Source organism: Triplophysa rosa, linkage group LG13, assembly GCF_024868665.1.
Source record: "Triplophysa rosa linkage group LG13, Trosa_1v2, whole genome shotgun sequence".
Lineage (NCBI taxonomy): Eukaryota > Metazoa > Chordata > Actinopteri > Cypriniformes > Nemacheilidae > Triplophysa > Triplophysa rosa.
In genome coordinates this window covers 23769564-23784507 of record NC_079902.1, presented here as the reverse complement: position 1 = coordinate 23784507, position 14944 = coordinate 23769564, and the positions used below count along the sequence as shown (strand labels likewise).

The 14944-nt window shown below is 38.2% G+C and overlaps 1 protein-coding gene across 1 annotated transcript; it reads left to right on the top strand.

Moving 5' to 3' along the window:
* The first annotated feature begins 1607 nt into the window (after nt 1-1607).
* LOC130563542 (glycerophosphocholine cholinephosphodiesterase ENPP6-like) lies at nt 1608-11524 on the top strand. The gene is made up of 8 exons (XM_057349123.1): nt 1608-1870; nt 6260-6303; nt 6720-6769; nt 6972-7113; nt 7192-7371; nt 8295-8432; nt 9511-9625; nt 10079-11524. Exons 1-8 carry the CDS (start codon nt 1639-1641, stop codon nt 10282-10284), a joined length of 1107 nt encoding a protein of 368 aa, XP_057205106.1. The 5' UTR covers nt 1608-1638; the 3' UTR covers nt 10285-11524.
* Nucleotides 11525-14944: the final 3420 nt, after the last annotated feature.

Sequence of the window (14944 nt, the reverse complement as noted above, 5' to 3'; positions counted from 1 at the left end):
CAAACATAGAATAAATAAAGATATAGCTTATAACTTAAAAAGTAGTAGTATAACTTACACTGGAAAACTTTCCGCAACATCTCGCGAGATCCCGCATTGACGCAGACTCCACTGAAGTCCCCTACCCAGAAATCCTTGCGAACGCCCAATCACAGAACGGATGGGAGGGGTGTCTTGCATGTCAGACATATACGTAAACATGACGGGTACATTTTTAAATGTATGTTTTGATAAAATTCAAAATTAATGTATTAATTAGTTACTTATTCATATTATTGCTTATTTATGTTCTATTAAGCCAGCTATTCACGAATATAAACTTTGAATGCAGTGCATGCTCTTAAGGTAATAAGCCATGTTTTGTTGTAGATTTATATCTAGTTGTCTCTGGGCTCTGTAAAGCTGAACAACACAGATTCTGTATTATAGAGAATATTAAGCAGTGTATGCAGAAGAATAGTGTATACAAATAAATACATATACATAAGCAGTTGCATTTACGTCATGACAAATGAATGCATTACAAACATAAGTATCTATTGTATAATGCTCGGGTGGCATATCAACATATGAAATACTGAACAATAAAAACCGGCAGCTCCAGTCCCAAATAACTACAGTGGGACAACAAGTGCTCAACTTCACGCGGCGCTGCGCAGACTGATCAGCGAATGACAACAAAGTACCGCGAGAGAGATTAGAAAGCACCGCTTGCTCTTTCCGGCGTGATGACCTCAAGTCTGACCCAAAATGCACTCCCATGTACCCTTGTGGACTCGTGCCTAGTGCCCTATAGGTCTGCACTTCCTGACGTCACCAAGTGTGGACTCAGAGGAGGTCCTCAAGACCGGAGAGCGCCATTTGGGACAGGGCCTCCCTCTGATGACCTGCATGACTGATGCTGACTGGGCCAAATGCTTAACATTTATTATTATTATTATTGTAACCATGGTGAAATTGTGCAAGCAATAAAAACCACAAGCACTGCTATCAAACCAACAGTAATATGATGATGATTATTATTATGGTTTAAACTATAGCGTCTTTGGTGGAAACACACTGTTGCACTGCAGATTTTATGTCTGAATTGAAGATTGATGACTTGAATTTGGACTAAAATGCACAACACTGAATAAACCTGCAGTCTGTCTTTTGTAAACTTATGAGTTAGAGGAACAGTTCACCAAAACGAAAGAAAATTCTGTCATCATTTATTCATCCTCATGTCATTTTAAACCTGTATGAGTTTCTTCTGCAGAACACTAAAGAAGATATTTTGAGGAATGTTGTTGATAACCAAACAACACTGAACTCCATTGACTTCCATTGAATGAACACAAAACCACTGAGACATTTCTCAAAATAACTTCTTTTGTGTTTCTTTTATTATTTTACCGTGCATTAACTAATGTCAACAGATACACTGTTCGTTCACATATAGTAATCTTACCTTAATGCGTTACCTTAATGTTATTAACTTTTGTAGCTCAGATGAGTTTTTGTTTCAGTGTCTCCTCCTCCTGGACATGATGGCTGTGAGGGAGGGACTGCTGTACGCACACACACACGTACACACGCACACACACACACACACACACACACACAGTTTGTTCATCAGTCCATCAGTCACAGAACATCATGTCTCGATCAGTCCTGAACTTCATCTTCATCCTCCTCCTCCTCTGCAGATCCTGCGACTCCAGCCGCAAACTTCTGCTCTTTCTCATCGATGGTTTCAGGTACGATTATACAGACGATCTACAAAACCTGGGAGGATTCAGAGAGATCGTGGAAAACGGTGTGAAAGTGGATTACATGACTCCAGATTTCCCCAGTCTGTCCTATCCAAACTATTATTCTCTAATGACAGGTAAGACTTGCCAACAAACTCTGTCTTCTGTACCTATTGTGTTTTTTTGTGTGCGAACACAAAAGTTATGCACTCTTAAAAATAAAGACGCTTGAAAGGTTGTTCACAGCGATGCCATAGAAGAACCTTTTTTGGTTCCACAAAGAACCATTCAGTCAAAGGTTCCTTAAAGAACCACTTCTTTCTAATGGTTTATCATCTGAAGAACCTTTTTTCGCCACAAAGAACATTTTGTGAAACAGAAAGATGTTCAACGTTCTTGGAATCATTTTGACAAAAAAGGTTCGGCATCGTGAAGCATCGTGAAGAGTGTGTGTGTCATCTGCTCATTCATTATTGGTTGAATAGAGCCATTGAGAAGAGAGGTCAGACCTGTTCCAAAACATCAACAGAAGAATCTCATCATTTATAGGGTGAATTCGGGTAATCTGGGACATTTTTTGCAATTTTGACTTCTGCAATTTATTTCGATATCTATCTAACACAGGGGTCTTCAACGTTTTTCGGGGCAAGGACCCCTTAGATGAGAGATGCATGGAGCAGGGACCCCCTTACACTAAATGTGTAAACTGAGATATTTAAATAGAAACAACCCTTATTGTCACAGCAATTATATATTATATATTCATATTTTTGTTTTTAATATAGATTGCTTGATTATTTTAAGGAATTTGCAGCATCAAACATTTTCATTTTACTGTGAGATGGACAATGAAACATTTATTTGAATAGTTTTTATTAAGGCTTCAATGAGATGACTGACCCTGGTTAATGGCACAAAGACTATTCTAGTGGAGGTAGGGCTTGTCTCTGGATGCCAGAGAAATTAGTGCAGATTTTATGCATTCTGTTGTAAAAGCAGGCCTTTTTATTAAGTGTCATTCTTTATTTTTCTTCCGCTTCTCTGTGTTGCAGAACACGCCGCTATTTTATATACTTCTGAGCTCGTTGTCTTTCTCGTGGATCAGCATTGTTGTGGCTGTCACATGAAATGAACACGAGTTTTTTTCTGCAGAGCATCATATGAGACTAAGGAGAGCAACATGATGCACCGAGTCCGCGTCATTTTCTGGGCAACTTGTTGGTGCATGCATACTTGTCTTTTACTTTCGCGTTGCGTGCATTCGCATTTATAATACGTCCGTCTAAGCGGCCACCGCCTCCGTTATGGCCCCATACGTTAGCGGCCCACCGGGAAAACGCCCGGTACGCCAGATGGCCAGTCCGCCCCTGGATCATCAACACATTTTACTTTTCTGAAATCGCTAAGATTTCTAACCACACCAGAAGAAAGAATGTAGATGTTATACCCAGAGGACACAAGCCACACCTATGAGTGTTTTTGTGCCAAAAAAAAATTCTGCCTAAATGTGATAATCTGAGACAGGTGACATACTGGGACATATGTATTAGGCCTAAAAAAGCCTATTAATTTCTGCATGCCAATCACAAAATCACCCATTTTTAAAAAGCATTATGAAAAAATGAAAAGTACAGAAATCTCAAAATGAGAATGCATATTCCAATATTTCTATCTTTACACAGGATTAACAATAACATTTGTTTAACATTTTATTAACAATAAAAAAATCTACTAAAATTTAAGCAAAACACTAAGCAACAATTTGATTAACAGATTATTCATTCAATTATTCAAGTTCTCCATTAAAATTGGTGCTACTCGGGGAACAAACACTCATTGCAGGTGAGAGAGACCCATCATTATCATCATTATCATAGACCCATCATCAACTATCTAATGTTGTAACCTCCAGTAGTCCACATTAACACCCAGTTCTCATTAGCCCTTGTCGTTGGATTTATAAAGTCCCTAAATGCACATTTCCCCCATTTGAAGACTGTCCCAGATTACCCAAAGCATGCTGTCCCACACTCTCAATCACATTTGACAATGTGGGACAACACAAAATGTTTTTAAAGAAGAAACACTTTAATAGATATTTTGTTGCTAGAATAGATCACAAACATAATTTGACAGCAATTAGGAACATTGTCTTATTTTTGACAGATTTATGTCCTAAACGTTAATTCAGTCAGAATCCTATGTCACTGACCTTTGTCATGCAATTCCAGGGGAGCTTCTTGATTGACAAGTGCCCCGCCCCTTTCTGTGCAATCACCACGTGAAGTCATGTGATTTCAGTCACATGACATCCATGCTAAAATTACAGTAAAAGTCCTGTTGACTAAAATTTGATAGAACAGGAAGTAAACACACTAGAGTTTAGGTGTCACCCTATTATTATCATATTAATGCTGCATTCTTTTCATTATTTCAGCATTATGTTTCTGATAACATTTTGTTAACATATCCATTCATTTCTGAAAAATGCATATCTGAATGTTTTTAAACATTACACAAATAATGTCAGAATAACATTTTCATACCAATGTAAAGCAGTGGCATATTATGTTTTTTTTATAACCTTGGGAGTCCTTTAGTCAAAGCTCTGAGAACATACCGTGATTGGTAAGTTATTATTGTATGGTCTGTTCCCGAATTTTCCCCAAGGACTTCATCTCCCTTGATTCTCAACGCCCCCTCACCTGTCCCTCGTCTTCAATCACCCACACCTGCCAACCATCACCATCATCATCCGGACTCTTATTTATACTCACAGTGTTCGCTCCATCATTGTCCAGCACATAATGTTATACCTTAGGCCTAATGCGCTGCAGTTTAAATGATAGAAATTGTACTTTTCTGCCATGGTGTCATCAGCGGTTTCATAAAGAGCAGTTGTTGTCCAGGGCCCGTATTTATCAAGCCTCTAAGAATTACTCACAAGGACACTGCTAAGAATTGACTTAAAAGTTAGTTATCAGGCCTTCAGCCCTTCGAAGCGCTCACTCCGGAGGGTAAACACTTTGAAGGGCTTAGGGCATAGGGATGAGCCCTTCGAAATTTAACTCACGGACCGTTTGATTAACTGCTCGTCGTCAAACATTTCAAAATCAATCTTTCTCTCCGGAAAGATTCATACACGTCTCTGTCTCCTCAGTGTCATCACGAGCCCATAGTGGCGACTCCTAACCACCTGAGAGACCTCTCCAGTGGTCTTAAATAACTGGGAAGTAAAAGTGATTCTTAGCTGGAAGAAATGTGATAACTTGCTTCTATCCTTAAATTTGGAAGTATGATTAAATTTCATGAGTTCTCAGCACTTACGACTAAAATGGCACTTTGAGAAACTTGATAAATACGGGCCCACTATGTTGCTTGTGTTTGGGCGTCATTATATGAGAATTATAATAGTTATCAAATGTTACAGAGCAAAGAAATCAAAGTCACCTCACCTCACCCTTAACCAGCCACACGTCTGTCCGTGTTACAGCGACCCTGAGGAACATGTTACTGCTCAGAGGTTTCTCTTTCATATAGTCAGGAGATTTGGTGGAGGACACAGGTGTGTCATTAAAGTATCCACTCAAGTCTCAAGAACTTATTGGAGAAATAAAAACAGAAACAAATGAGAGCGTAATTGAAACACTTGGGGGCAGTTTCCTGGACACGGCTTGAGCCCCAGACTAACTTAAATGTTAGAGGTGTCTTGATCGAAAACAACTTACACTGACATATCTTAAAATATATCTGTGTGACCGTTTTGTCTTAAGATGCACACTCCAGTATTTTGGTTTGTAAATTGACTTGATTTAACTAAGGTTTAGTTAGACGTCCACTGGCACGCACTCAGAGTCCGCCCCTCCGGAGCAGCTAGGGCCCTTTGTGTCCGACGTTTCCAGTACTCCCCCCAGTGCTGAGTCCCGTCCGTCTGGTCAGTTTGTGGGTGGGTGAGAGGGGTTAACAGCCACGTCTTTAGTGGATAACCGCGGTCTCCTGATGGGCAGTTGAATAATTACACGCACATTTATTTTATGTAGAAACATAACTTTATATGCATCACTCACCAAGAAGCCACCCATCGCGCACCCTGCCAGCTTGGAGCCTCATCCCAGCCATGCTGTTTGTAAGTATGAATGAATCGTGGGTTGACCCAGGCCACCTTGCCACAATATTTGTTAGGCGCATTTGTGCGTCACATATTATCTGCACATTTATTGAATGGAAATGTTTTCGATTCACATATGCAAATTCTACCTCAGATGGCGCCTTTATAGCACTGTGTGTGCAGTCGATCGCTCCGATTACATTAGGAACACAGGCTATCGCTGCTAATTGCGCTTTGATGTTTGGCTGGTCAACTGCTTCGTATGGGAACCTTAGATACCCGGTAGACATGCGGATGATCCTGTCCCATACAGCTGGCATTGCAACGTTTGTGTGCGTACGCAGCGTTGATACATGAGGCCTCTGGTCCCTGAACAGTAAACACTGGTTAGGTGACTTCACGTCTCCTCGTGTTGTAGGGCGTTTCTGTGACGTGCATCAGATGACGGGGAATTNTTACACGGCTTGTTGGAATACTTGATTCTGATTGGCAGTCGCGACATTTGCAGGTTATTCCCAGATAACAACCGCTCAAAGCTAATAACACATGGTAACCCGGATGCTACGAATCATTTTGACAGTTTTTTTGACAAATGAAATATGAATATGTCTTTAACTAAGAAATATGACATTATATTTACAAATGATTAAACCAAATTGCCTGCTCGTGACATTTGAACGTCGTTTCTTACCTTAAAACCGAAAGTAAACGACTTTTTCTCGCAGAAGTTCTGCATTCAGTAAAATGAGCTAATACAATATTTCAAATTCACATTTCATGCCCAGTTTTTTTCTCATGTGGCAAGTAGCCGTGTAATAAGTGGGATCATATACAGGCAGTCGGTTGTTATCATGAAATAAGCCTCCGCTTCGCGTCAGGTCCTGCTCACACTGTCGGCGCTTATTTCTGCGATAACAACCGGCTGCCTGTACAGAGCATCTAACTATTTACACTTAATCCAAAGAAAACACAGCTATTTTCAGTTAATGTAAATGCTGCTATATTCACTTAGTGTAAACAGAACCTAATGCTATTTAAACTTTGTGTACATAGTATATATTGCTATCTACACTGCTGCCAATGGGCTATTTTAAGTGTTTATTTAATGTGTGGTGGTTTATTTCATACAGGAGTAATAAAGCAGATATGGCTGCGATATATTATGAGAAGATTGATGTAGAAGGTCATCATCACGGTCCTCGTTCTCCACAGATCAAGAGTGCCGTGCACTCACTGGACCAGGCTCTTCAATACCTCAACCGTATAATCAAGGTCTGTTTCTTCAAGCTGATGTTTATTTAAACGTTGACTTGATTCTGTGCTTCTGAAACACGTTTGTGTCTTTTTCAGGAGAAGAGCATGAGAGATGAGATAAATGTGGTGATGTTTTCTGATCACGGTATGACCGAGCTCAAGTGGATGGAGAATGTCATCGAGCTGGACAAATACACCTCCATGTCAAACATCATTAAAATGATGGACAGAGGGCCGGTGGTCAGCCTGTGGCCCAAACAAGACAAGTGTGAGGAGGTGAGATAAACACATCGCTCTTCTCATCACATTTCCATCTGATGCACGTTTGCTCACACAACCGAACAAAAACAAACCCTGGAGTTTATTCCATCTTATAATACTGCTTTTGTTTTTTAAATAATTAGGGCCGTCAAACGATTGATCGCAATTAATCACATCCAGAATAAAAGTTTGTGTTTACATAGTGTAAGAGGGGTTGTTGTGTGGATAGAAGGAAACACTCTTCGGAAGGGTTCGAACAAGATAAGGCAGGCAATCACGAGCGACAACATTAACTTTTAGCTTACTTTATTAGCCGACATACACATACATGTCTATATATATATATATTTAGGAAATATTTTGAGGCATTTATTCATGTTTACCAATAATTGAAATTATATATAAATGTTTAAAATATAAATATATTTTACATTTTTCTTAAATATATACATGTATGTGTATGTAAATACAAAATACATATGCACAGAACACACATATATTATGTAAATGTAGATTTGCTTGACAGGCATAAAAATAATATTTCAAATGTATTGTAGAGCAGTGTTTATACTGTATTACAAAAGAATGACATTTACTGCAGTACTGAAACGTTTTATTCACACAAAACAATATTATTTCATAATGTTTTTTATTTTAGGGTGACCTGTATGTTCGTGTACAGTAAACAGTATATACGAAGAGTTTATTTCCAAAATGAGATAAAATGAGAAAAATCATGTTTTTTTGTGCATTCCAATTAATATCAATCCAACTGAAGTTGGTTTGTTTTTATTTAAGCCATAATAACAAAAAAACACAGCTAACTGACACAATAAAACATAATAAAAAACATGATTTTGGGAAAAACTTAAAACGTAGTTATCTCATTTTGGAAACAAGCTTTTTATATACACAGTTTTTCTTATATTCTAATGTAGGTATATCAAAACCTGAGCAAAGTGAACAACATGAAAGTTTATAAGAAGCAAGAGATTCCAGACCGATATCACTACAGGAACGGGAGATTCGTCTCGACACTGACGCTCGTGGCAGAGCCCGGATGGTTCATCGCTGAGGTTTGTCTCTTCAGAACGTCCTGATTCATCTTAAAAATGTCAATGGAAATATGAATGCAAGCGACTCAACTTTTCAAAGCATTAAATATTTACAACAATGTCTATATGTGCACTCCATAAACATAAACAAGAGTCCTGTTGCTTTCATAAAATATAAAACATTAATTTCAAATTTAACATTTACATGACTGATACAATATAGCCTACTGCTTTGACCAATCAGCATCCAGAACTATTTGTTTTCTCGTCTTTATATCAGTTCTGTTATCACAGATGAACTTTTGCACCTGTGGTGATTCTCAGGTGTGTGATGTGGAATTTTCCACTCTGTTCCCTCCTGATCTGTTTAATGGCCTTTATAGAATAGAATACATTTACATGACTGATACAAGTGTGTGTGTGTGTGTGTGTGTGTGTGTATGATATTTAATGTTTTGCTATACTTAACATGTTTTCATGTACAGCTGCTTTGTAACGATGAAAATTGTAAAAAGCGCTATATAAATAAAAGTCGATTCGAGTTGAGAATAGTTATGGTGTGGGACAACAGCTGATCCAAATGCAGTCATTTAATAAAATTTCAACAAAGTACCAGAATCACATTAGAACATGGAAACAGGAAACCAGGAACACTAAGAATGGAATTAAACTGAAAACATGAAACACCAATAGCAGGTACAACAACTGACAAAGGACCACGGAAACACTGGGGTTTAATTATACAGAACTAATGAGGGCTCTAACGAGGAAACAAGACACACGTGGGAAACTAATTAAGGGGAACCCATGAACAAGAGAACTACAACAAACAGGAAAGAACAAAATACAAACTTAAAGTCCACCTAACAAGAACATGGAACACTTCACTAGACTAGACTAGACTAGAATATGCTTTGTATATTTTCAGTAAGACCAGCGATGTCAGCGAATTCAGCAGCGTCATGATTCAGTCCTGCATATAATAGCCCCTTTAGCCCAAAAACAGCAGTGTGTGCCGGCCAGATATCTCAGCGATGTGTCACGGGGTTTACTACAAAAACAAAACTGTGTCATTCAGACATTTTGCTTTCTTTTACAGAATAAAAGCATTCTGCCCTTCCCGGAAAACAGCACAGGGGGGGCAGAATACGGCTGGCACGGTTATGATAATGAGTTTATAGACATGAGAGGATTCTTTCTGGCACAGGGACCAGGTGAGACAACACACTGGCACACACACTTTATATTCTCATAAGAAAGAAACATCTCTTTAATATCTCAATTATTTCAACAAAACAACAAAAGATTGAATTTTACATAAGACCGGACCAGATATCTTACAAATGTGTCTGTCATTAGAGTTTTAGAAGAGATGACAACAACAACAGCGTGTCAAACTGATCTCAGATTTGTCAAGTATGCAATCAAAAGTCAATATTATTGAAGATCTCAATATGAGCTCAAACATTTCTCATCACATTTACTCAAATCCAGATTATTTGACCTCTGCAATCTACATCACCTGAATACGTTTCGTTTCGTTTCTTTTTTCATTTCTTCTATGCAATTTTAGAAAGTGAACCTTTGTGACCATTTAGACGAAGCAAATTAGCAAATAAGGTAATAATTGATTTTTTTGTTTTCATGAAAATATTTTTTCTCTCCAGACTTCAAGACAAATTTCCGGGCTGGTCCCATTCGATCAGTAGATGTGTATAATATTTTATGCAGGACGCTGGGGATTGAACCTCTGCCCAACAACGGCTCGTGGTCCAGGGTGGAGAGTATGTTAAGAAGCTCAACAGACGTCACACGACCCGCTCTGATCTACAGCTTGCTTCTGTCATTACTGCTGCTCATCAGTGACGTATAAAGTACCTCACATCAATACCTGAGTAAAAGTACAAATATCTCACCAGAAAATTACTTTGGTAGAAGTGAAAGTAAGCTTTTAGAATATGACTCGCGCATAAGTCTTAAAGTATCAGATACATATTGTACTTAAGTATCCAAAGTACTTTTTATATGAAATCTACTTATGTATATAGTTGAAGCAAATGTGGTTAATAAAAATGTTAATTTTTTTAGCATAAAGATCAAAATGGTGCTTGAAATGTACAACTTTGAAAAAGCTCGGTCTCAAGCTCAGTAGTTTTATCAGGAGCAACATGTTGCCAAATTGCCAAACTATCAAAATACAAGTTCAGAAACCACATCTTTATAACTGTACATTATAACTTATAACAGGATAGTTCCCTCCCACCCCCAATATTACCCCTCTAAGAGAACAACTTGGAACAAAATCAGAACAATTCTGTCCGGCCCTTACTTCTTTCTTTCCTTGCACTTCCCTCACAGTAACAACGCAGTCATTTCATCATTCATAGAAACTGAAACACGTGCGGTTTATCTTTAAAAGCAGCAGCACATTGAAACCTTGTTGAAATGAACTGCGGAGAGCACTTGTGCATTGAGCTTTAACCAATGATCGGTTCAGCATTGTCCTACCCTGTCAGATGTTCTACCGCAGGGCAAAATTTAACAATCTAATCTAAACCACATCAGCTAAATTAACCAGGTAAAATGATTTTACAATGCAAAATACATGGACAGATAGTCCTTCCAACTTAGACATATGTAACCTCTGGCTAAAATTAGAAAACCCCGACTACGCCACTTAGGTCATTTCTCCACCCAGGAAAATAAAGTAACACACACAAAAAAATGAAATAGAATTAAACCAAAAGTAATTACAATGATATGAAGGACCCTGCTGGTTTGTATGGAATTAAAGACAGAGACGTGACTTTCCAAAATAGTATAAATTTATTTAACCAGAATAATTATTAAATCTAAAATCTCTTAAATAGTTTGCCAGTCATTTTTGTCTCAGTCACAGTTGATAAATGCCTAGAATAAATCCACTTTAACAGAAGGGACAAACCACACAGCAAATCAGTGCATAATTCTTAAAACAAGTGATGAACCAAAAAAAGGCAAAACCAACAAAAAACAAATAATCTCTCCCCCTCTGTTAAGCCTCAATATGTGGATACATACCCGGCCACAAACACTGATACAAATAAAATAAAGAAAGAAAATAAAACAAAAAAAACTGCAACCAACTGAAGCACAATAGGTAGATCACAATTAGTATTTAAAAATAGTCCAAGCTGCCTCACTGAACAAGAATACAAGGCTTGTTAGTTCCATATATTTGCACAACAGCCGAAAATGTCCAGTGTCACTCAAACATATGGTACAGATGAATTGGGCAGAATAGTCTTCAAAACACTAAATCAGCGGTTCAAACCCGCGACATCCACACAGTCAGCCGTACCCGCGGGGCGGTGAAGCAGCGATCGCGCTTTTAGGCCACACCTAAAAATACAAATATAATTAAAAACACAAATAGTCTATATAGTTTCAAACAATTTCCCCCCTTCCAAAAAAAAGAACCCACAATAGAAGTTCTTTCCTCCCAGATGAGATTCTTAGACTATCGTAACTTTATGCTACCTGCGCTCTTCACTCCACGCACACACATCCCTAATAACAAACACATATTTAAACTATATGTTTATAAAAGTAAAAAAAATACGTTTGAAATTTGACCGTTGCTCAGCTCCCGTGGCGTCATGGATAGAGAAGTGTCCATCTGATCCACACTCACGAATCTCAGCGCAAGCAGTAGACCATCCGGGTATTTCTCGCCTACTGCTTTTTGCATACTGAGGTTCCGGACATACTCTTCCCATACTCAGACTCATTTTCGCCTACTATATAGTATGGAAGTAGGCGATTTCGGAAGCAGCCGTTCTCACCAAACGCGAATTGGCGCGAGTAAATTACATACAAAGTCAATGCTAAATGCTTTGAGGCGTTCTTCCGCGCAAGTTGAACATTTTCAACTCGAGCTATGAATTCGCGCAAAGAGTTTTCGCGTCCCTCACGCCAAAATAACGAACTTTTCCCGCGAGTAATAACGAGCAGGTAGGATGATTTTATAGCGCAAAAAAATGACGTAACATTGGTGTGCGCATGCCTGGTAGGATAATCTGACGGGCGGGATGAGATTTCAGGACACCTGTTCGCCGACTTGTCTATTTCAGTTCTGTTTCTATGCTTTTATTTTGTAGTAACGAACATGCTTAGGGGAAATGCAGTGGAGTAAAAGTCTGCAGAACTATAAAGACTCAAGTAAAGTACAGAAACAACACTGCTACTCATGCAGTCTGAAATCTTCTAGATGAATCCACAACGGCTTCTGAAGGACTCATTCACTTTGACACCATTGTAAAGATCATCAGACCGAAGAGAAGAAATGTAGAACATGTTATATTTTATGGTTTTAATGTGAGCAATGGCATCAGATACACGCTGAGAAACACCGCCTGTTTTTGAGTTCTTCACGCTTATGATGTATACTATAGGATGAACCAACTTGCACATGTGTTCCTGATATCTATCCCATGTGGAATTCAATTCCATTTTTATTGTTTATTTCTCTGTCTACCAGGATCTGCCTGTTTTACAAAACCTCACAAATCAACAATGTGTTCGTTCATTGGGCCTCATTCATGAAACACGAGCAGAACGATCGTAAAGTCGTTCTGAGTAAATTTTCGGATTCATGAAAATGTTCGTATTTTCAAAATGTTATTTGGTACGAAAGAAATGTACACCTGCTCCATACCACGTGTAAATAATGCGTAAACCGTGTGTATTCTTTTAGACAAACTGATGATGTTGATGCCCTATGTATCATAATGATATTTCACGAGTTCTTTTGCCCTGTCTTTTATCATTTTTTACTTTTTTGCTTTGGGTAAAACGCAGAGCTCGTCACTGTCCTTTTTTTACACAGCCGTCCAATCACAGCGGAGAAGAGGCGGGACAAACACTACATTGACCAACCATCATACACAACAATGTAGAAGTTAATATTAAGGGTTACTGCATTTTCATATTCAGTAATATTGTTTAAAATAAGATACTAGTGACAAATAGGCTATAACTGTTGCGGGTTTTCTAAATCAACACCAACCAACGCATCTCCGCAATAACGCGCAGAGCCTCCAAAGCGTTCTCAAGCGCCACCAGCTGGTCGTTTTCAGAAGAGCAGCAGGTATTATTATTTCAGCTGGCTAAAAATGCTTTGGTGGACACAGTTTAATTGATGAATTTATTGGTAAGCATATAGCCTATTAGTATCTTATGCATTTATGCAATATAATTTAGCCAAACCAGAGAATGAAGTCCAGAGGATTCTAGCATTCCCAGATACGTAATTTGCGTAGCAGTAATTCATAGGCGGGGATTATGCTAATTGTGAATGAGCGTGCATGCGCGCCCTGTTTACGAGTGATTGGAATTCATTAACACACACACATTTTACTATCAAATCTGACCTTTACGAAGTATTTGTGAATCCGGAGGAGAGTTCTCGGGAAGGTCTGTTTTACGCGCAAATTACTCGGAATTTACACATATATTTACGAATGTTTCATGAATGAGGCCCATTGTGTGTGTCTTTTGTTAAACAAACTGACGTCATCGGCACTCGTCAGCACAAATGGAATACATTTAAATCCACAGGGAACAGATTAAGTTAACTTCATTTGTGGGCTTCAATGTCATTTTATCCGAATAAACGGTGTTTCTTGGATGACTCTTGTATGTTGTTTTTCCGTGTTTCTTTTACGTTATCACGTGTTAGTTAGCTGTATTTGTTGAGTTATTATGGCTTAAATCAAAACAAAACAAATTTTAATTGATATAAATTGGAAGGCACAATAAAACAAACTTGATTTTTGAAAAATATTTAAAACGGAGTTATCTCATTTTGGAATTACTGTAAACTCTTCATATGCTTTCATGAACTCATTGAACATGTTGGACATGAACTTTTGTATATGACGTTCTGCTTATCAATGTTTTTTTCTCTCCTCAACAACAATGAGCTGAGAGAAATACAAACAGAAGCCTTGTGATTTTGTAGAGAATTGAAGGTACTGCAATCAAACCAACAGTAACATCATAATTGATGTAGTTGATGTCTAAACTTGCATCTTTGGTGGAAACACACTCTGTCGCAATGCCAATTTTATGACTGAATTGAAGATTGATGACTTGAATTTGTTCTAAAGATGCATTTGAATAAACCTTCAGTCTGTCTTATGTGCACTTCTGAGTTAAAGGAACAGTTCACTAAAAAATGAGAATTCTTCATCCTTTATTTACCCCCAACTGTACGAATAAGATATTTTGAAGAATATTAATCACCAATCAACACTCAACTCCATTGGCTTCCATTGTATGAACACAAAACCACTGAGATATGTCTCAAAATGTCTTCTTATCTATCTCTTTAACTAATGTTAACAGACACACCATTCGTTCATGTTAATGTAGCAAAATGTTATTAACTTTTGTAGCTCAGATGAGTTTTTCTTTCAGTGTCTCCTCCTCCTGGACATGATGGCTGTGAGGGAGGGACTGCTGTGGACTCTCTCACCCCCGCACACACACAC